The following is a 23,550-nucleotide window of genomic DNA, read 5'->3' as shown; positions in this document are numbered from 1 at the left end:
AGGAAGGGAGGAAGGCAAAAAGAAAGAAAGCAGAGAAGGAAAGAGGGCAGAAAGAAGGAGAAAGAAAAAAGGAAATAAGGCAAGAAATCATGAGTAGGCAAAAAAGAAAGATTAAAAGAAGTAAAAAAAAGAATGGAAGATGGGAGGGAAGAAAAAAGAAAGGCAAAAAGAAAGAACGAAAGAAAAAAAGCAAAGAAGTAAAAAAAAGACGGAAGGAAAGAAAGCATAACGAAAGGAAGGAAAAAGGAAAGAAGGCAAACGGAAAAAGGAGAGCGAAAGTAAAGTAAGCAAAAAAAGAAACCAGCAAGAAGGAAAGAATGGAACAAAGAAAATGGAAAGTAAAGAGAGAAGGAAAAGAGGAAAAAAGTAAAGAAGGCAAGGAATGAAGGTGCGAAGAAAGAAAGAATGAAGGCAAGAAAGAAAGAAGGGATTGAATGGATGAAAGAAGGGAAAAGAGAATTAAAAGAAAAGCAAAGAAGGAACAAAAAAGTAAAGAATGCAAAAAAAGTGAAAAGGTAAGAATAGTAAAAAAGAAAGTGAATGAAAAAGTAAAGAGAAGGCAAAAAAGAACGAAGGAAAGGCAAGAAAAAGGAGGAACAAAAGGCAAAGAAGGTAAGAAACCAGATAGATGGAAGGAAAGAGTTCAAACTACAAAATATTGGATAGTAAAACCCAAATTACAATTACCTATGTTGAAATAAAACCGTTCTAAGTGTGCTGCTCACCATAAAGTTGAACCGATTCCAGGAACACAGTATGATATGCTGTGAAATATCAGAAGTCCACTTCAAAATGAATTCACAACAGCATTGGAAGGAGACAGGTACTGATAACGCTGGAATATGCCTGTGTGAACTTCAGTTGTATCCTGTCACATCAGACAACACTGGATTTAAAGGGAACTCCTTGTGTGCAGATGTACACTTTGAAAAAGAGCAAAATGCAGTCACTTAAATGATTGTAACCAGAGGCTTACTTATGTTGACCCACTGTCCAATGCTGTATGCTGCAGGGGGTGGAAGCAAAATTGAACTGACACAACAGACCAACTGGTAAAGAAAGGTGACTGAAAGCCCCCCCCTGTAAATAAGTATATTTTAGTTATTATATTAGTTAAATCAAAAGGTCTTGACTAACACCAGACCTAAAAACTTGTAAACAGCTTGTTTTGGGATGGGTCAAACCTCTTCTAAAGTGTGACAGAGTTTACACCAATTCTCGGAGTGAATGTGAATGGTAAAAACCTGCTTGATCATAAAAAATAAGGAGGAAAAAAAGGTATTGCTACACAACCAGTCTGTAGGTCAGTAGTGGGGGTGATGAAAGCAAAGAATAGAATAAGTTTTGCATTCCTTCTCCATCACCTGTTGTGAAGAAGAAAACCAAAAAATGTTTTACACACACCTGCTGGGTAGTCCCACCTTGAGGTCGCATGGAATTAAGAGTACCTGTATACACCACAGGGCTAAAGAAACCACCATTACAGATAAGTATACGTTTTTTCCTCAGATTCAGTTCTCACAAACGAGATTCTCAGTCAAAGAACATTCATTGCTTTACAACCTATCCAGCTTGGTATTCTCTAGAGGTGGAGGTGCTCTAAGAGTTCTTCCTTCAGATATGTAGATCTGCAAACTTAAACTACATTATTTCATCTGTATTCTTCTGATGGTTGGAGGAGCAGAACAGCCTCAATTAAATAACTGGTGCCTGTGATCCAGGTTAGATGGTTGACTCCATAAAAAGCTCCTGGAGCAGAAGGTGAATAGTTAATCTGGACTTTACTTATGAGTTTCACAGTGGCATTAGCAAATGGCCCTGAAACCCATCAACTGAATAATAGAAGATGATTGTTTGTCCTCCCTCATACTCCAATTTCTCATGTGGATGCAACTCTGGTATTGGGACATTGCTTTGGTAGACCTTTCCTCTAATTTCCTAATGCATTATGGTCATCTTAGGCCTGTAGTTTTCACTCCTTCATTTCACCAGTGTTCGCTTCAGGGCTACTATAGCAGCCTTTCTCATATGATCCTCCATTTACAACAGTAATTCTGGTCTTTCACATTTCTAATTCACCACTCGACTTCTGATTTGTAACAGGTGGTTGACCCCATCTAAACATCCTTGAGCGTAAGTCATAAATCACTCTTCTTGAGCCTTAAGTGGTTTCACCTGCTCCTCAGCATGAAGTATATATATGTACATCAATACAGCTTAATTTTTGTACCTGAAAAATCTAGGGGTAATCATGAGTAAGCAGTGAGTCAGAATATTTTCCACTGCATTTAATGGTTTCCTAAGCTTTTCATGCAGTGCAAACTTAAATACAATTTAAGGTTTCATTCATGAACCAGCAGTCCTGTCGTACGGCTTATACTTCCCCAAGTAAACTGTGCATTTGTTGGACAACATAGATGTCAGAACTGTGCGAGATGTATTCCACGCACACCATCAGGATATATTGGCATAGGTCCTGCTAGCTGACAGTGTACCATCTGTCCCCTAACCTGATAAGATAACAAATGGATTGTGCAACCTCAAAATGACAACCCTGACTCTCCAAGGAAATCATGGTAACTGATCTCAAACCTTTTCATTTGATTACCAATGAATGCCCAAAGAGATACACAAGAAATACATACCTTGCAGTTTAATTATTTATTGAAGCATTATGATTCTTGAGTAAAATACTTGCGCTGCATTAATCAATAGAAGGAAACTAAATAAAGTAATTAGCATTATGAAAATGGTGAAAAAGATAACCAGTTCAAATATTTGGCTATTACAGAATATATGCTTGCATATAAGCACTGTAATATATTGCACTCCTACCTAGCGCTACCAATAGGGTGAATCTGCCAAATCCCTGTAGGGTGATTTAATTTACCCATTACCTATAGGTAAGTGTTATCAGGATGTCCATCTTGGTAGAGAGTTGGGCAGCATCCCTTGCAAGAGCTAGACTGGAATCAGGTAGGCTGTAATTCCAAGATGCAGCGACCTTGTAGTGCCAGCGAAGTGTTCCTCTAACTAAACAAGGAAGTGATGCTGTTTCTGTAATGAACATCACCCATGTTATCATGCCGAAGTTCCAGACAGGTTGCTATTGTTGATTCTATTATGAACAGACAATAATAATTTTGCATAGTGAACTTAGCCTTTGTTCAGAATGTTCAAGGTATTGTGATAATATGCCTAGGAGTGGAAATGTAAGCAGTGCTGTTTCAGAGAATATTATCCTGCACAGGAACACAATGAAATGTGTCAAATGTCATCATGTTTAGAAAAAGAAGGCAAATTAACAATGTGAGCATGCAAAGTTGTGGTGTTCCTACTTGGGCCTAATGTAACCTCATGGCCGTTGCTTTCTAAATCCGCACTGATGTAGCTTGTAAAATTGCAAAATATAGTCCCTTTTTAAATTATGCTTGGTTAAGCAACTTGTTTTAAAATGTAGATCCACTCCACTAGCTGAAATACTTTATTATATTTGCTTGCCAGATAGTGTTGGTAAAACCATGCTTTAGTAAGAGGTGTAGAACTGAAACAACCCAGATATCTCTAATGTGCTAAACAGTCTCTCTTGGCAGTGTTTCTGGCAGTGGTTTTTAGAACTGTATGTGTCTTTTTTTAACACTAGTTTATTTGGTTTTCAGCCTCAAAATATCTTACTGACAAGTAGCTGTCCTTTGGGAGACATTAAGATAGTTGATTTTGGGCTTTCCAGAGTAATTAACAACTATGAAGAACTTAGAGAAATTATGGGGACTCCTGAATATGTTGGTAAGTCATTACAGTTATTGGCTGAAGTGAAAGTAATGTTAAAGGATTTTATTTTAAAGATTGCCTGTTGTGAGTGTTTAACCAATATGAAACAAAAGTACTAGTGACGTTGAGTAACGTTGGGATTGCCTACTCATGGATATTTGTTTCACTGATGACTCTTTGTTAACTATGGAATATGTGTTCTGTTGTTAATTTTCAGACTTTACCCAGTGTGGTTAGGATGGGATGGAGGATTGATTACGTTAATGGTTGACCTGTGCCATCAAATGTTTTTTTCCAAGAGGTTGAATCACAGAATGCCCTAACTCTAACTTGAATCGAATCAGTTGTCAGTTAATATTTTTATTTACATCCATTGAGCATCCCTGCACACTAGCTCCTCATTTAATTGTTTTCTGTTTTGGGGGGCTGTAATTGTCCTTAGTTCAAGTTTATATTTGAGACTTTCTTGTCTTGGATCTTAAGCTTTTCAGTTACACGTCTTTCTTTTCATGGTCTGCTTAACAATTTCTCCATAGGTGCTTGTTAGAAATTGGGTTGCTAGTTGGCAGAGGTATGCACCCTGTCCAAGTAGAAACCACAGTCCTAGTCTGGGTAATTCACAGCACACCCTAAGTTATCCTGTATTCACCCTGTGATAGCTTGGTACAGAGAAGTGATGCTAAACTTAAGAGTCAATGTATAAAATAGTTGTACAGTGCTTCAAACAGTAACACAGTGAAAACACCACAAAAAGACTCCACTCCAGGTTAGAACAAACATTTGCAATGCAATAGGTCTCGCATTACTAAAAGTTTGAGTTATTGGTGTTGCATAATTATTTGCAAAGCCAATAGCTCAAGCTTTCAGTAATGCGAGACTTCTTGCATCGCAAATGCTTTACCTTTGGTATAATCGCGGCACCCGCGCTTTACTTACAACATTAAAAGTAAAGCGCGGGTGCCGCGATTATACCAAATGTAACAAAATAGATGTTTTTTTCTATTTCTTTACCTTTGGTATAATCGCGGCACCCGCGCTTTACTTATAACATCAAAAGTAAAGCGGGGGTGCCGCGCTTTTACCAAAAGTAAAGAAAAACAAGTGGCCCGCGCGTCACACCTGTGTCTGGGCATGATCATAGCTCCTCCCACGGCCTATTGGTGTCTATTACGCGCTTGGTGCGCGTAATAGACACCAATAGGCCATGGGAGGAGCTATTCATGCGCCTCGGGCCAATTGCGTGCAGTCTTTTAGAATAAGACGCACGCAAAGGCCAATGGGGGAGCTGAAAAGGAAACGCACACGCACAAGCGTGTGCGATTCCTAGGTCAGCTTGATTTCCCCGTTTTTCACCTACTAAAGGTCTCGCGACCTGCACGAGCACGGCTGCGCAGTGCAACGCAGGTCACAAGTCCTAAAAAAGATCTCAATTTTATAAATAAAACAAGACCCAAAAAACAAAAATCCAATCAATAGAAGTCGAGATACCAATTTTTAAAGATCAACTGTGAAAATAACGCTTAAAAGCAATTAGCACCTATTTGGGATATCTGGTTGCTCTGGACCGGGCCCGAGTCAAAAATTCAGGCCAACCACGATGGAGTGCAGGCCGAATACAGGGACCCCACAAGGCCCGGTGAACAAAAGTACCTTAATCCTGGTCGCAACATTGAAGATGTGATCTGCAGTCAAGCGATGCATCGGTGTCAATCCCGCTGCCAAGGTGATGTGTCGATTTTCTCCATGCAATGATGGCACTGTGCTAGTCCTGAAGATGATGCACCAGTTAATATATGCAATGGTTCCAAAGTCGATTTTCTGGGTTTCTCTACACAATTGAGGGGATGATTTGATAGTTTCTCTGCAGTGGCGGCGATGCGGGGTTTCCGATAGCAATGCTCTGGTTCCAAGTGCGATGCACCAGTCCTGCTCTACACAATGACGTAGATACGTCAATTCTGCTCTCGCATCAGTGGATGCATCGGTGCTGTAGCAGAACACCTCATGCCCACTTCCAGTGGTCCTAGGTGAAAGCGCAGGGTGAGTTGAAATCTGTTAAGTCCCAGAGACATCAAATCAGGAGACTAGTCAGTTAGCCCTTGGAGTCATTCTGGGTTCAAGTGATGTAGGTCCAGTCTTTTTCCCAGTCAGAGAGAGCAGTGGGCAGCAGGGCAACACAGCAAGGAAGCAGTCTTCCAGAGCAGCAGTCCAGCAGAGTGGTAGCCCTTTAGAACAGCAGATCATCTTCCTGGCAGAGTGGTTTCAGGTCCAGAAGTATACTGTCTTGGTGGGGTCAGAGACTCAGTCTTATACCCAGTTGTGCCTTGAAGTGAGGGTGATTCAAAGCAGGGTCTTTGAAGTCCACAGAGGACCTCCCTTCCTGCCCTGGCTCCAGACTCACTACAGGTGGGTATGAAGCCCTTTGTGTGTAGACAGGACACAGCCTATTCAGGTGTAAGTGTGAGACTGTGGCTGGCTCCTCCCTCCCAGCCTTCCTGGAAGATCCATCAAGACACACCTAAGTTCCCTTTGTGTATAGCTGTCTAGTGTTTAATACACAAAGGCCACCTGTCATCCACCTGAGACAGATCAGACAGGCTGTAGGCACAAAAAGGGTTAAGACATAATATTTTCCCGACACCTGGGGGTTGCTAATATCTTTTTTCTAACCTTATCCAGTCCAGTTCTGGTAAACAATCCAATAACTGGTCAGTCGTTACTACTCCAACTTTTTTTAAAAAAAAGAAGGAAATGCATCAATAACCAATTCACATAAACGACCAACCTAATTGAAATTAATGTGTAACTACAACTCAACAGATGAGGAGTTAAAAAATAAAGGGTTGATGCTGACGAGTGAACGCTGGAGGAATTCCATACTGCGACGAAGACTGACACTGGCAGTACTAAAGGTGGAACGCGACCAGTGGGCGCAGGTTCCTGTAGAGATGGTGGCTGCTGGTACGATGGACTTTGGCAGCTACTAGATTGGGTGTGGTTGATGGACTGAGGTGATGATTTACTCCCCAACAAGCCCTGACAAAGTTGCCAAGAGTGTATGGCAACAAAACATGTTGGCCTTTTGCAGCTAAAAGTGGCCAGTGACGTGCCTGCTTTTTAAACCGAGGACGCTCACAACAACTAATAAAGGATGTGCTGTATGTGTGTGGTACCTCTATTTTTAACTTGAGAACTGCTTTCTCGTTGCACGGTTGGGGTTGAGAGAACACTGAGAGAGCTATAGATTTTCAGTGTTGACTGTCACACACTTGTATGTTGTTTTGACTTTTTCACCTCTATAGAATTTTCACACACACCTTTATTTCTTTCTTTAATTTTGGTTGTGGCTAGAAAGCAACCAGTGATGTTAACGTGGGCATACTGGCGAGTACCATCCAGCAGCCCTGTAAGGTTGCGCACTTGAGGTGCTTTCTAGCCTTTTCACACAATTTTTCTAAATCTCCTCATCTTTTGAGTTTCGGTTACACGTTAATTTCAATTAGGTTGGATGTGTATGTGAATTGGTTATTGACGAATTTCCTTCTTTAAAAAAAAAAAGTTGACGACTGACCAGTCATTGGATTGTTTACCAGAACTGAACTGAATAAGGTTAGAAAAAAGATATTAGCAACCCCCAGGTGTCAGGAAAATATTATGTCTCACTACTCTTGGGGATCAGACCCCATATTGTTTATAATTGATTGAGTGGGGGCGGTCTGATTCCTTGTTCCCCCTATTGCTCCTGTTGTGAATACAAAAAGTCTTAAGACCAGGAAAATGCCACCTTTCTAAAATTTGGGTTTTTAAAGTTATAATGATAAATTCGACTTTACCATCAAAGATGACTTATCAGTACAAATCCATAAGTACAAAATATGACAGATCTACTCCCTCTCAATCAGGGATTGCAGCATATTAAGTGTAATAAGGAATCTCCAATGTTATCCTCTGAGAGGGATAGGACTCTCAGTAGTGAAAAACGCTTTTGGGTGTTTTTCTCTACCAGAACATGCTAAACTTAAAAGTACATGTCCTACCTTTTGATTACTCAGCACCCTGCACTATGGGCTATCACGGGCCTACCTTAGGGGTGACTTAATGTAATAAACTGGGCGTTTAAAGCTTGGCAGGGAGTTTTAAATGCCAAGTCAACATGAAGTGTAAACTGCACATGCAGGCCCTTCACTGGTAGGCCTGAGACTTGTTTCAAGGGCTACTTTGAGTCAGTGGCACAATCAGTGCTCTGGGCACATGTAGGGCACTTTACTAGGGACTTATTAGCAAATTAAATATGGCAATTGTGAATGTATCAATCAAACCGTGTTTAGGGGAGAGAGCACATGCGCTTTAGCATTGGTTAGCAGTGGTAAAGTGCTCAGAGTCCAAAAGCCAACAAAAGGGAATCGGCAAAACATGTGGGAAATGGGCAAAAGGTTTTGGAAGAAGACCATCCTAATACTGTCTGGTCTAGCAGTGCTCATTACGCTTTCTGAAAACACCCTTTTTTCTGAGGAGTCAGCTTTCTTTTATTTTACCCACAGATTCCTGTCTCTCTATTGAGCAAAGTTTTTGTTCCCTGCATTCACCATGATGAGAATTTTCTGTGACTGTTGTGCTTGAAATTTGATCCGCATCTGCAACCCACGGACAATGTCCAAGCATGCCATGAGAGATTAAGCTATGGTGTGGCATTGTAAGTTTGAGGGCTGGGGGCACAGACTTTCCTGAAGCACTACAGCACCTAGTTCCAGTTTGCTCCCAAAAATGATAGGCACTATGCTTATCCACTTTAGTGCTCAGGATGACCCATTGACTTCAACGATTGTCAGTTGGTAGTCCTCAGCACTGTAAGAAAATGCTTTTGCTTAACCATTTCGCTGCCAGGTTCCCCCTTCCGTCCCCCAGTGCCATACCTGTTTTTGGGGTATTTTGGGTATTTCGCGCTTAGGCCTCCATAACTTTATGTCCACATAAGCTATCCACACCAAATTTGGGTTCTTTTTTTACAATATCGTGAAGTTACTAAAGATTCCCAGGGTTTGTGTATGACCCTGGAGGGGACCGAGAAAATGGCCAAAATATATAAAATATTAGAGCTTTGGGGAAAAATAGGGAAAAGTGCTCTGGATAAAAGCGACTGTTTTGTTTCATTAATATGGGACCAACAAACTTTTTAATGTACTAAAGTCACCATCTTCCCAGCTGCCAGGAACATAGCAGAGCTGAATAAAAAACAACACGTTTTTACCACATTTTTGACCTTTTTCAAAGAAGTAGCCCATTTTTCCTTTTTTTTTTTTTTGGTGTGCTTTCAACCTGAATCTAGTTTGTGGTGCAAACCAGTTTGCAATCCATAAGATATCCAGGAAAGCTATATAATTCTGAAAAGTAGACCACATTCTGAATTCAGCCAGGGGTCGTATGTGTAGATCCCTCAAAGGTTTCCCAAAGAAACTTTGAGATAAAGAAATATTGAAAAAGAGTAGAGATGTTTTCATCTGTAACTTTTTGTCACAATGGCTTATTTACAAAAGCAATGTACCATTACCTTTGCTATGCCCCTTTGGTTGTGGGGAAGTATAGGGTTTGTAGGTTCTCCAAGAGCCCAAGGTACCCAGAGCCAACAACTGAGCTGCACCATGCAATGTTTTTCATTGTTTACTCATTATAGACCAGTTCATGTGGTTGAAATATTTAGAGTGAAAAATGGATATCAGGGAGACGTGGTGTAACGGCCTGTGCTGCCGACTATGGAGCTGGGGACCAGAGCCTCGGCGTCGGCTCAGCACACTGTGATTCTGGGCAAATCACTTAATCTCCCCGTGCCTGCCAAAAATGAATGTGTCCTTGTGTAATGTAACTGGTGCTCATGTAAAGCTCTCCAATAACTTTGGGTTGAGTTTGCGCCATATTAAATTGCAAAAAAAAAAAGGTAACCTATGTATTTCTGAATTGAGGACAAGAAATGGAGTTTAGTAGCAGTGCTTATTTGTACATCTCTGAATTTGTCGGTATGCATACGAGCAGATAATTTAGTGGATATTTTTCAAAATGTCTTCTTTCTTACACACAGGCTTACATTTGGAAGGCACAAATGCAGCAAAATCCAATTGGCAATAATAAATTTCATACTATTCTGTGCTCCAACAAGTCTTCTGATAAAAATGGTACTTCACTTGTGGGGGTAGGCCTAGTGCCTGCAACTGGAAACTGTCCGAAACGCAACATAGATACATAACATTTTTACACTCAAATCTGACCAGTTTTTAGCAAAGTGCATACATGTGAATTTTGGGCCCTAGCTCAGCCGGCACCTAGGGAAACCTAGCAAACCTGTACATTTTTAAAAAGTAGACCTCTAGGGGAATCTAAGATGGGGTGACTTGAGTGGCTCTCACCAGATTGTTTTACCCAGATTCCCTTGCTGACTTTGACTTAAAAAAGCACATTTATGTGATAAAAAGTTATGGAGTCTGCAGAGAGCCACAAACTTCCTTCCACCCAGCAGCCCCCTTAGTTTTCTGATAAAAATGGTTCCTCACTTCTGTGAGTAGGCCTAGTGCCCGCAACAGGAAAGGGCCCAAAATACAACATGGAGACATCAACTTTTCCTGTCACTAAAATGATCTGATTTGGCAATGGGAGTAGCGGCGTTTTTTTGTCTGGGGATTGACGGCCAACAAGAGAAACCTGCCAAACCTGTGCATTTCTGAAAACTAGACACCCAGGCGAGTCCAGGGTGATGTGCCTCGTGTGGATCCCATAAAGTTTCCTTACCCACAATGGATGCCGTGCTAACCTCAAACTTTGCTTAAAATTGCACATTTTCCTTGCATTTCTGTGACCTAAACTTCTGGAATCAGCAGGAATCCACTAAATTCCTACCACCCAAAGATCTCCCTCTTGTTCCGATAAAAATGCTACCTCACTTGTGGGGCTGTGCCTAGTGCACGTAACAGGCAAGCATCAAATGAACATCAATGGGAGTCTCGTGAAGTGATTTCCAGTGGAAGAATGGAGGTAACAATCAGATTGGAGGTAAACACACCCTATCTGCCCCGACTGGAGGGGGAGCAAAAAAACTGTTGGTTGTCATTTGGATGGGTGAGGGCTAGGCCCAATGCCTGGGAGGGTCGCCTCTCCCATTGAAGAAAAAAAAAAAGAAAGAAAAATCCCTTGTGTTTAGTGTCTACTGGGGAATGGTACTATTGGAAATTTCCTATTGGAGGGTTTCCTGCCTCTGGTATGAGGATGGCCTTCAGCCGTCCCCAGCACATGAGGAACGGTGCGAGGACGGAACAACAGAGAGCCGTTCTCTGCACCGAACAGGTTAAAACACTAGTTTCATTTTATTTTTCATTATCAAAGTCTGGACACAAGGCAAAAGAAAGTTTGATTTGTTTGCTGTTATGAGAAGCACACAGCTTGCTCGCGTCACAGCGAAACAAAGTGAAAGCAAAATGTGCCATTGGACATTAGGCCTAGCTACACCAGTTGAGTTTTCTCCATTTTTGGCTTCCAAATGTAAGCCAGTGTGCAAGAAAGATATTTTGCAAAATGTTCCTCTGTGTCACTTGATAGTATGGGAAACCCCAAATTCAGAGTTTTTCATAACCACTGTTCCCTTAGCTCAGTACTTTGTGCACATTTAAAAAAAAAAATAGGTTTAATTCCTACCCATTTTTCATTAATTACATTTTACTTTATGAATTGCTGCATGATTAGTACAAAATGAAAAATCATTAAAAGCTGTAGCTCTTGTTGACTATTGCGTGGTTTCCTACCAATAATAAATACTATATACCTCTGCCAGGAGAGTCTGCAGGGTGCAGCAGTATGCTAACTTTGTAAATCATCAATTGGGGCAAAAATTGCAGATAAAACATTAACTTCAATTGCTGTTTGTTTTTTCTTACTTATTTTCATTCTTTTTTTTTTTTACTTTCTTTTTTCTTTTTTTCTTTTTTTTATTTTACAGAGTTTTATATAGCGCGAACTTGACTTGAATCGGTTATCAGAGCGCTTTACATTTCACCAGTTGCATTACATGAGGACACATTCATTAGGTCTCGCCTGAGACAGCGCTTTAGCGCTGCTCTGGCGAGACTTATAGTAAGCGACTTTTGGAAGTGGAAACGAGTGCATTTCAGGCCGCCAACTACAGTGCATGTGCTCCGGGCGCGCGCACCATTTGGCAGCCTGAAAGCATTCGTTTTCTTTCACTTTCACGGCCGCCCGCGAAAAGTGCTCACCATTTGCCAGCCTGCATTGCCTCTCTCCCCTACCCCCTCCCTTATCCCACTTCCTGCTTGTTTTTTATTGCGATTCTTGCAGGCTGGGCTCCTGCAGCCCGTCAGATTAAGAAGGGACCCTTAGCTGCTAATCCACAACTGCCCTCGACCTCCTGCCCCCACACGCACCACCACCCTCTTTCTTGCCTTTCCCTCAGGCAGATCCATATTCTAAGAAATATCGCAGGCATACCCACACGAGTGCACTAATACTTAAAATACACGCCAAAAACCCAACCCAATTACACCCCCCTCTCCCCCCACCTTGCACTAACAAACACCAGAACTCGCGCTTCTCTCCCCCACCATCGCGTCTCGCGCGTCCAATGCTTGTTCCTATTTCTTTCTGCTACTTTTATCCACCCTCGAGAACGCCTCTATTCTGAGTGTTGTGCCCCGTTTTGTTACTGCCGCTCCCCCGCCCCCATTGGCGCCTGCCTGTCCCTTCCTATCCCTGGTCCCCTTCGCTTTCTGTTTGTACCCAGGCTGAGCACCGCTCTCTTCTGGCGCCCCTTCTCTCGCCCCCTTGTTTTTTGCTACCCCATAATCTGTCCTGTTCACCTGTCTCTCCCTTGTCCCTCCGTCATATGCACCCCTCGCTCCCCGTGGCCCCATCTCTGCTCCAGACAGCTCACCGTGACTGCTGAAGCCGTAGCCCCCCTCCTCACCCCGCAGCCGACTCTAGGCACCATTCGCATGACGAGCGCATTCACCGCTATTCCCACAAAGTATTTCTGGGATCGCGTATCTCAGGATTCATTGTAATTAAAAATAAGCTGCAGGACAATGGCGCCGTGGCAAGGTGCGCGGCTTCCCCAGCGCTATTTGTTAAAGTCCTGCATTTAAAGTCTCAGGGAGGAATAAGGCTACAACTTAATTAGCGGCTTGCCGTTGCTGTGGCAACGGCGGGGCCCGTCAGAGGCGCGTAATTAAAGTCGGGATATCAAATGATGCTTTGTGCAGGAGGATACATGGCCGTCCTACGTTAAGACATTTCATGAAGTCTGGCACGAGACATCTTGTAAGGCAGGCGATCACCGAGCTACGTGATCCTTCGTGCCAGGACAGCCACAGCTGACGTGCGGGAGTGAGGGGAACCCTCGCCAACATGTCCACTCACCACAGGCACAGTGACACTAGAAACATAAACCGGCTCATTTACCATCGTGTAACTAAACTGTCTTGGAGAAACGGTACTTGTTTTAAAAAGTCACAAACGTTACAGGAACAAAACGTTTTCAAAACGCATTTTAAGCATTTTTTTTTGTTTTCGGACAATGTTTGTCGGTGCTATGCATTTGGTGCTTAATTTTGTGTCATTTTATTTAACAAATCAACAAAAGTCACGTGGAGGTTGCGGCCTGGAAATGCTGTGGCGCGCACGCGCCGCACTCTCCTTCTCTGGCACACACATTCAGCTCGCCGTCCTGCACACCCCCTCACCCCCATATGCTCTGTCGACAAAGTCCCTCCCACCCTTCCTTTCATCTCCCCTTTTGTTTTTACTTTTAGCGTGAGTATTCACAGCCCTGAAGGCACTGGAGTGATTTACATGAGCCCGTGCGTTTTTTTTGCGTACAATTAAAAAGACAGTACTTTAAATAAATACGAATACAGTTAGTTTACTTCTAAGTCACTGCAGTGATTTACGTGACCCAGTGTCACACTGTGCGTTTTTTTCTCTAAAGAAAAAAGTTTACAATACAAATACACTTTACTTACAAGTCACAAACCTCACATGAAACGTGAATGAAAAATACTTTCAAAACACAGACTGCACACTCACACCACGCACACACACACAGCTCCCACCCTTACACACTGCACTACACATATTAGACCCCACAAAATGCCAACTCACACACTGCCCTAGCAAACATTAGCCCCCTCAAACTCTGCACCCCCTCACCCTCACATATATAAGAATAGAGTTTACTTCAAAGGCACTGCAGTCATTTACGTGAGCCAGTGTCAGTATTGAAAAAAAATACACAATCTAATACAGCCTTTACAGAAAATAGAAATACAGTTTACTGACAAGTCAATAAACAACCAACTGCCCCCTCTCACACAGACCACACACACTGCCCCCTCTCACACAGACCAAACACTGCCCCCCTCTCACACAGACCAAACACTGCCCCCTCACACATACCACTCACACTTACCCCTCCACAAAGACCACTCACACTTACCCCTCCACATACACCACTCACACTGACCCTACACACATTAGACCCCAGAAAATGCCACCTCACACACTGCCCTACACACATTAGCCACCACACTGCTATCTATCTTTCTATCGCCCTCACTCCATCTATCTATTGCCATAACTATCTTTCTATCTAACTATCTATCTTATCGCCCACACTCTATCTATTTATCGCCAACGCTCTATCTATCGCCCTCTAGCTATCTATCTATAGCACTCTATCGATCGCCCTCTAGCTATCTATCTATCACCATCACTCTAAATAGTTATCTATCACACAAAATCTATCTATCTATCACCCTCACACTATCTATCGCACTCACGCGATCTATCTATCGCCCTCACTCTCTATCTATCACTCTATCTAGCTATCGGACTCACTCTATCTATCGCACTCACTCTATCTATCGCCATCACTCTATCACACTCACTCTATCTAGATATCAACCTCACTCTATCTGTCTATCTATATAGATATCGATCTATCTATCGCCCTCACTCTATCTATCGCCCTCTAGCTATCTATCGCCCTCCATCGCCCTCACTATCTATCTATCTATCGCCGTCCCTCTCTCTATCTATCAATCGCCCTTCCTCTATCTTTCGCCCTCCCTCTATCTATCTATCTATCGCCCTCCCTCTATCTATCTATCGCCCTCCCTCTATCTATCGCACTCAATCTATCTATCGCATCACCACAGCATCACTCAGCACCACCACAGCATCACTCAGGGCCACAACAACATCACTATGCGCTACCACAGCATCACTGAATGCCAAAGCATCACTCGTCGCCACCACAGCATCACTCGTCGCCGTCACAGCATCACTCGTCGCCACCACAACATCAATCTGTGCAACCATTCAACAACAACTGGTTCAAATATGTTCTCTCAATGTTTCAAGCTTTATTACAAATGTCACAAAAAGATGTTAATATTTCACTTCTGTTCTTGGATTTTCGTCACAATAAAATACACTAAACATAATCTTCACAAAAGTTATTTACAAAAGTTTAAGCTATTGCCATTATAAATTACAATAACTTTTATTTAAGTATTAATTATTTAAAAAAATTAAAAGCCATTGTTATTTGTAATATCAATACATCTAAGTCACGTAAATACAACACATATTGCCTTACAAATGTCACATTTGCGAAAGTTAAAACTATTGGAATTGTAAATGACAAAGCAATTAATTTAGCTATTTTCAAAACCAACACAAATACAAAATTTGGCATTTACAATACCAATAGCTCAAACTTTCCTAATGCGAGACCTATTGCATTGCAAATGCTTGTTTTTTTTTTTTTTTTTTTGTTAGGCACAGGGAGATTAAGTGATTTGCCCAGAATCACAGGATGTTTAGTGTCCTTGCCGAGACTCAAACCCGGTTCCCCAGATTCGAGGTAGACCGCCGTAGCCGCTAGGCCAACTCCTCTCCCCAATTTAGTTTATTTGGGAAAATCATGTGTGATTTACACAAATTACCCATTTCTGAAACCAGAATTTTTTCGAATTTTTTCGAATTTTTAAAGATGTGTAGCCTTACGGGTTCACCAGTGGGTTTCACACCTGTTTCCACCACAAAGTGCAAGTGGGTTGAAACCCCAAAAAATGAGAAAATGGAGTACTGCACAATAAAATGTAAAAACTGTGCTTGTTCCTGAAAGCTAGGAATATGGTGAGGTTTGCGCAGCAAACCTTTTGGTAATGTCCTTTATAGAAAGACAATTTTTTCAACACAAAATGCTGCTGTTGGTTGGCTATTTTTATTTTCTCAGTTCCCTACAGGGGAATTCACAAACCCTGGGTACCTTTAGAATCCCAAAGATTTTGAAAAAAAGACAAACTTGACCTGGATATTGTCTGCTGGAAAAAGTAAAGAAGGATTAAGTAAAAAAGGGCCACAATCACAAAAAATGGACACAGCACTAGGGGAGGCAAAGCCTCAGTAGCTAAGGAGTTAAACCCTTAGTTATTTTTTCAAATCATCTTAGATAAACCATCCCTTCAGTCCACCAACCAGCATCCCATGATGTAGTTCTTTTCTCTTCTGGGTGATCCTGTGATGTAGTTCTTATCTCTTCTGAGGTCCCTCTGGGCGCGGCATGTGAGATTCCAGGGGTTGTTGACCAGATAAGGAGCCATTAGGGGCACCTCCAAATTTTAGGGCATGTTTGACATTTTTCAACCATGCAGAGACCCAGCAGGTCTATCCAAGGCAAGTAAACATTGAGGAACCCAGATGTTGAGCTTAAAATACTTATCTGCAAGTTTGAATAAACTTTCATGTATTTTGGAAATGTTTCAACTTTGCATGACTTTCACATTAATCACCATTACTTTGCAATATTTATGTCGCACCCCGAGTTAGAAACTGAAGTAAAGTCACCATTGTAGCCAGAACCTACATTTTGGACCTCCCTATCCGTGGATGAGATAGGACCAGCTGCTGTAATTATCAATATTTTTGATCTTGTTGCTTGAGCAGAAATGCTGTGTTTTGCATATAATTATTGCATACGGTATGCGCTGAGCCAAGTACCTTGCTCATACAAAAGTGCTAGAAAAATACCTAGACTGCTCACAATGCTTTTTGAAGTATAAACCGCTAAAGAATAAAAAATGCATGTGTTTTACTTTTGAAATATCAGTTCAGAAGTTAACTTTCCACTTTCTGTAATGCAGTTTTAGACGGCAATCAAACTTTAAGCGATGGATCCCAAAGAAGATAGACTTTAATCCTGGATTCTATGTCGGGACCGGAGGCTCAAATTATGCTTTACTCTCTCATATTTATTGCTCAGCAGCCTTATGAGAACAAATAACAACTAAAGACTACAAATCCCATGAGTCTTTGCATTGTTTGCAAAACAACCATAGAGACAGTCCCATATAAACAATATCAAAGAACAGCACTTCCTCTTTCTTTGCTGCTCAGCAGACAGAGAAGTGCCTTCCGTTGATGTTGCTTACTTCTGGGCTTAATTGTGCACAGTGTAATTGATACTTGTTGGGAGTGCTTTGAGTTTTCTTTCTTTATTGGTTTACTCACATCGATTTGTCAGTTGTGGCTGCCGTTCTGATTCGACCCTTGCGGCCGCGATGAGGAGCGCGAGCAGCTGATAAGGCTTGTCTTGCGGTGCAACACCTTGGGCTTTCATCTTTCATTTCCGAGCGTTCAATCGCGCGCCTAGTGTTGTCTGCTCTGCTTGGGGGAGCGGTGTCTGCGGCCAGCAAGAGTTTACTTTTACCTCCGGCCTCCGTTGCGGTGCAGCGCCGACCTCGCTAGAGGGCGCCGTGCACAGACGCGCATAGGCGGAGGAAAGGGGGGATTCCAGCGCATTCTTGGTGTGCCTTGGCTCCCGTCCATGTACGTGAGTGACAGTTTCCGGCCTTCAGCGGGCTGTCAGATCTTCGTGCGCTCGGTGGGAGTCCGAGGTTTTTCCTTTCCCCTTGAGTGTATCGTGTTGGTTTTGCTCAACTGCAGCGGTTCGCCCGAGGAGCGTCCCTTCATTTGTATACTACCTTACTGCTGGCACATAAGTACTTTATTGCTGAGCCATAAGTTTTGGCTCATTTTAAGTTTAATTTAGATTTTTTGTGGTAACATACATTGCCTGTTAGAAGCCTTGGGGGCACGGACCTTTGCTATCTTTTTGGGCAGGAGTTGCTCTTTATCCTCTCTAACATGGCGGGTGAACTAGACTCTAGGGAACCCGTCGAAGAGGAACAGCCTTTTCTTCCCATTCACATGGGCCTGGTAGATGCTATTGACTCATCCCTGGAGAGGGCGGTGTCCTCAGCCCTTGAACCCTTGAGCTGCCGTATTATCGAGCTCAAAGTTCGGCACAGGGTGGTCACCTCTACTCAGGGAGACGGGGGGGGGGGGGTGGGTACACAGGGTAGCTTTTAAGGGCCCCTCCAAGGGCAAAGCTAAGGCCAAAACTCCACCCAATGCTCGGGGGCTACTTCCTCTCCAGATACCTTTGAGAGGCTGCGCCAGGCATTTCTTAAAAGACTCTCACAATAAGGAGCTGCAGAGGGAAAATAATTGATCAGGTCGCCCTCCACTCACTTCATGTGCCAAAAACGACACCTGATCAATGCGGGCACTGCCTCTCAATATCTTTCTGAGAGGGTGTTGGAATTAATTTCATAGATCTCACCAACAATCCTTCATTTTGTCACAGGTATTGTCTCAACTTGTTCGAGCCCGGCTTTTTTCAATTTAAAACAACCTTCAAATTCTAAGTCACTGTGTCCAGAACAAATACCCTTTATTTAAACAGGTGTATAAAAACAAAAATTTGTGAAAAACATGAGATAGTACCTCACGTGCGCTACACCATAGGAGCTTTCTGGTTGGTTCTCACCAGTTGTGCCCACGTTTCTCATCATTGGTAACTATCTCGCATGAAAAAATGAGTGTCCAGAAAAAACAGTGATAAGAAAGTGTTTCGTGTGTACCACAAATACCAACCAACCCCGTGAAATTTAAAATTGAGATAGGCCCAAGCGTTAGGTGCCAACTTTTATTTACAATGCATAGGCCTATTCAAAATAAAAACAAACTGCATGCTTGCAGACCAATTAATGATGGGCCGACATGTTTCATTGCCTAATTATTTTGGTGGCAATTTCGTCAGGGCAACAGGTCTTATTCCACGTTCACCTCCACATGCGAGAATTTGGACAACATATATGTCTCCTGAGAAAGGGCTCACTGTAGAATTGAGTTCCTGTTGCTGCGGTGGCTAGCTGGTACGAGGGGCCTTGGCTGCCATCCGTCACTGTGCATATAAGAAAAGGGTCCAGAAAGGTGGAATAAGACCTCTTTCAGAGAGGGCTTCCTCCCTTACCAAGAAAACATGGGCAGAATCTACCGTCAAGCGATATAGATCTTCCTGGAGGAAATGGAGATGCTGGTGTTTGCGACGGGGTTTGGATCCCATGGGGACCGATGTGATCCATGTAGTCAACTACCTGTCTGAATTAGTTGACACGGGTTTAGCCTATCGCTCGATCAATGCGAGTCGATCAGCGATATCTGCAGGTCCCATGCCCATTCAGGGAGTCCTGGTAAGGGAACATCCTCTGGTATGTCGGTTGTTGAGAGGCATACGCCTTTCCTTTTCGCCTCTACCGAAGTACTCTTCCTTGTGGTATGTAAATTCAGTACTGAGTTTGCTGTAATCTTGGCAGGATAACTCATATCTTTCTCGTAAGGAGCTAACAGGTAAGCTGACAATGCTCATTTGTCTTAACTCGTGTAAACAGGTATCGGATGTCCGGGCCTTGGAAGTTACGGCGCGGGTGTTCACACCGGAGGGGGTGTCGTTCACTGTAGCCCGACGTACAAAGTCTAACACTAGGGTGGGGCTCTACCCGGCTTTCCTGGGTCACCCAAAGTTGTGTGTGGTCCGCTGCCTTAGAGCGTACGAAATTATAACGGAATAATACAGACCTCCAGGGGTGTCTCAGCTTCTTATTTCGCTCAAGAAGCCTTTCAAATCTGTGACGGCCACCACAATTGCCCACTGGGTGAGAGGGGTGCTCCAGTAAACTGGTATTGATACAACAGCCTTCGGAGCCCATTCAACACGGGGAGCCATGGCTTCCAAAGCCTTTGCCCTTGGACGACTAGAGGACATTCTTAGAGCAGCGGACTGGTCCTCGCACTCTTTAAGGCCTTCTATTTTAAACCCATCCTGGGCATGGCTTCTCTGGTGGTAGATCGGCTTTGAACTAGCATAATCTGAGCCTCCAATCCTGACATAGAATATAAACTTTCCTAGCTATCGTGAAGGAAAGTTTCAATTCTATTAAGGACGCGGAGGCGAGGATTGTCCAACCCATGGGACTGGATTCCTGTCCCTCCCAGACAATTTGCAGTCTACATGTTGGCTAAGTATCTTATCTTAGGAGGGTTTCAGGGTACTGTTTGGATACGGCTATTATGCTTGATGTGTCAATGAATATTGTTGGTTGCTGAACCTGCCTCTTTATTGTTACAGGGATACTAGATGTTTTCCCTTTTCATATGCTATCTTCTTGCCTTTGCAGGATCTGAGCAGAAACAAGACTACTAATGAAAGTACAGGATCTGTTTCGCCCGAAAAAAGAAGTGCTGTCCTTTGATATTGTTTATATGGGACTGTCTCAATGGTTGTTTTGTGAACATTGCAAAGAATCATGAGATTTGTAGTCTTTGGTTGTTATTTGTTCTCTTAAGGCTGCTGATCAATAGATATGAGAGAGTAAAGCATAATCCTCGCCTCCGCGTCCTTAATAGAATTGAAACTTTCCTTCGCGATAGCTAGGAAATTTTATATTCCCTACTTGACCACTCTGTGTGGCACAAACCTGTTTCAACCCTTAGGTTCTCATATGCTTGCAAATAGGGTACACAGACAAATGAGCTGATTGGTAGCATGCTACACTAACTATATGAGTGAACTGCATTTATTTCAAACCGGTTGTAGCCTGCAGTTTAATAAATGTTTGTGTTTTTGCACTGGTGACATTTCAGGGCCCCATTACACTAGCTTTAACTCAGTTTGAAATTGCCCTTTGCGCAAGACAGTGTATTTGTGGTGTATAAAGCCTGGTCAATTTATAAACAGAAAAACATCTAGATTATTAAGCTGTATTTTTTGTAGAAATTATGGGGCAGTTATAAACAATACATTAGATAAATTACAAGCGCAAGATATACACGAAAATGCTAATAATCGTTAGATATGCAGAAATTAACAGATATCCATTTATATTTAATGGAGAAACACCAGTCTTCATTCAGTTATGCTACCTTACCGTGATAGTTACATTATTCATTATTTAAGTGCATCCATCACTTGACAGGTCCCCAATTTCTACCCAGAAAATGTGTATTTCCACTAACCACTAACATCGACATTTCAAGAGTGTAATAATCCATGACTATAACCAGTTATAAATTAAAATTTGGAGGTTCAGGGTCTAGCCAGCATTTAGCGATTCATAGACTAGCAACTAACATGAAAACGCGAAAAATCCCACACAAATGTAGAAAAATAGAGTAAAATTAAATAAATAATTTGAGACCAAGATTAAATCCAATCAGAAGAATCAGAGAAATGCAAGTTTAAAGATTTAAGGGAAAACAGTGCTTAGTAGCACGAAGCCCTAACTGTGTTTATCTGGTCGCGGCAGAGCATGACAAATTCACAAGTTTAGGTCGACCCCAATGGAGTGCTGGCCAAATACAGGGACCAAGTTAGGCCCGGTGAACAAAGTACCTTAAGTCTTGGTTGTTGAGCGTTGCGAGATTCCGCGTTGAGAATGCGTCTCACTGCTGCAGTTACGAAGAAGCTGCGATGTGAGGTTCTGTGTCAGAGATCGCGCAGCAGCAGTTCGGATGAGGCAGGCAATGGGGCTTGTAATTCGAGATCCAATGTTGTTGTAGAGGATGCCGTTGACCAAGGCTTATGTAGGGAAGTCCTGCGTAGTGGTGGTTGTGATGTGGAGATGCGAGGAGGTGCATCGTGCTGCATTGGTTCTGCCTAAGAGACCACAGCTGGGCTGACAGAGCACCTTCAGGCCCACTTCCAATGGTTGATGACTGGGGTGGCACCATTTGAGGGTAGGACTCTTAGCAGGCAGAGTCCAGCTGATGGGTTCAATGTGGTTGAAGCCTTTTCTATCCCTGAGGCTCTGACCAGGAGGCCAGCCAACTAGCCCTTGGAGTTATTGTGGTCGTCCTAGGTTTAAGATGCAGGTCCAGTCCTTCTCACTTAGGCAGAAGAGTGCATTCCTTCTTGCAGAGCAGCACAGCAGTCCTTCTAAGTCTTCCATAGGTCCAGAGGTGTACTGAAGGGCCAATGTTTATACCTGGTGCCCACTTTAAAGTAGGAGAAGTTTCTAGAGGCTTCCACCCCCAGAGGTGCATGGAATTTCCTACCGCCCTGCCCCTAGCTTTTCTGGTGTCACAAAAGACTAGTATTTAACCCTTTGTGAATGTGCCCAGGCCGAACCTTTGTGATGTGCAAGTGTGGTAGGTGACAGCCCCGCCCCCTATCAAATCAGAGATGGCCCATTCTGCCAACACCTATTTTCCCTTTGTATCACTGTCTGGGAGCAGTTAACAAAGACAGACTGCTAGCTACACCTAGTCATGTGATCCATAATACAGACTGCAGGCTCCAAACAATTAGGGCAACAAAATGCCAACTTTCTAAAAGTGGCATTTTAGGAATTGTGACTTAGTATGGGGCCTACCCTAGAGGTACTTGTATGTATTAAAAAAGGAGGTTTGGGCCTGGAAAGAGGTTTATCTTGTCAGGTCGAAATGGCAGTTTAAAATAGCACACACAGGCTGCAATGGTAGAACGGAGAGCTGTTTAAAGGGCTACTTAAGTGGGTGGCATAATAGTGCTGCAGGCCCACTAGTAGCATTTCATTTAGTGGCCCTGGGTACATGTAGTACCCCTTTACTTGGGACTTATATGTGCTAATTAGTTGTAAGTGAATTTCACTTTCCTAGTAACATTAGGATATCGCATTTCACGTCCAGCCTTATTGCGAATCAAAGCTATTGTATTCATCGGTGGTTTCTCCTTTAATTTCAAAGTGAGGCTTTTCCCCCATTCTTTTCACTATGTTCAAACAAGCCTGACTGATGTTGGAAGGCATACATCAGACACGTTATCCCCTAATCTGGGAGGGATCAAGTGGCAACTAATTGATAATAAATATCAGTTTCCTCTATAGAGGTTTGCTAAGAATTAAATGGAGACCCATGTAGACATTCTAATTGATATAATTACAGTTGAAGCCTCTCAATCTCCTGATAAGCTGCTTTAACTTTTCCAATTGTGTTTGATAGTGCAGTTCTTATTGTAGGCTTTAATGTGCCCCATACAATATCAGCTGAAGCTGTCCCATACTTAGCAGCGTGAACCTTTGCATGGTATTCTGCATCTTTATACTTTTATAAGCCTCAGCCACTAATAGTGATTGATCAAACGTCCAGCATTTCACCTGTGTTTTGATTTGTTGGGAGAACCAGGTGAACTAGAAAGAGATTGTGACGTGATAATATTTTAAGATGCATCTGTATGTGGGAAGTCTGCTGGGTTGACTATTCAGTGCACAGAAGTACATCAATTTGTGAATTGTTTTTATATGGCTTGGAGCAGAAACTGTACCCTCGTGCCCCCTACCCTTTATTGCAGTCAAACAGTTATGTAAGCAATAATATTTGATTATATGACAATTTAATTGACCA

General features: G+C 42.6%; 1 protein-coding gene across 1 annotated transcript in view; it reads left to right on the top strand.

Annotated features, from left to right (window-relative positions):
- STK17A (serine/threonine kinase 17a) overlaps positions 1–23,550 on the top strand; it is a 274,808-nt gene that overhangs the window by 188,809 nt on the left and 62,449 nt on the right. The window contains exon 4 of the mRNA XM_085607415.1: positions 3,660–3,786. Coding sequence (XP_085463541.1) covers positions 3,660–3,786 — 127 coding nt within the window. The remainder of the gene's footprint in view (positions 1–3,659; positions 3,787–23,550) is intronic.

The sequence above is a fragment of the Triturus cristatus genome, chromosome 5_2 (assembly GCF_964204655.1).
Source record: "Triturus cristatus chromosome 5_2, aTriCri1.1, whole genome shotgun sequence".
Classification (NCBI taxonomy): domain Eukaryota; kingdom Metazoa; phylum Chordata; class Amphibia; order Caudata; family Salamandridae; genus Triturus; species Triturus cristatus.
This window is presented reverse-complemented; position numbering and strand designations above follow the sequence as displayed.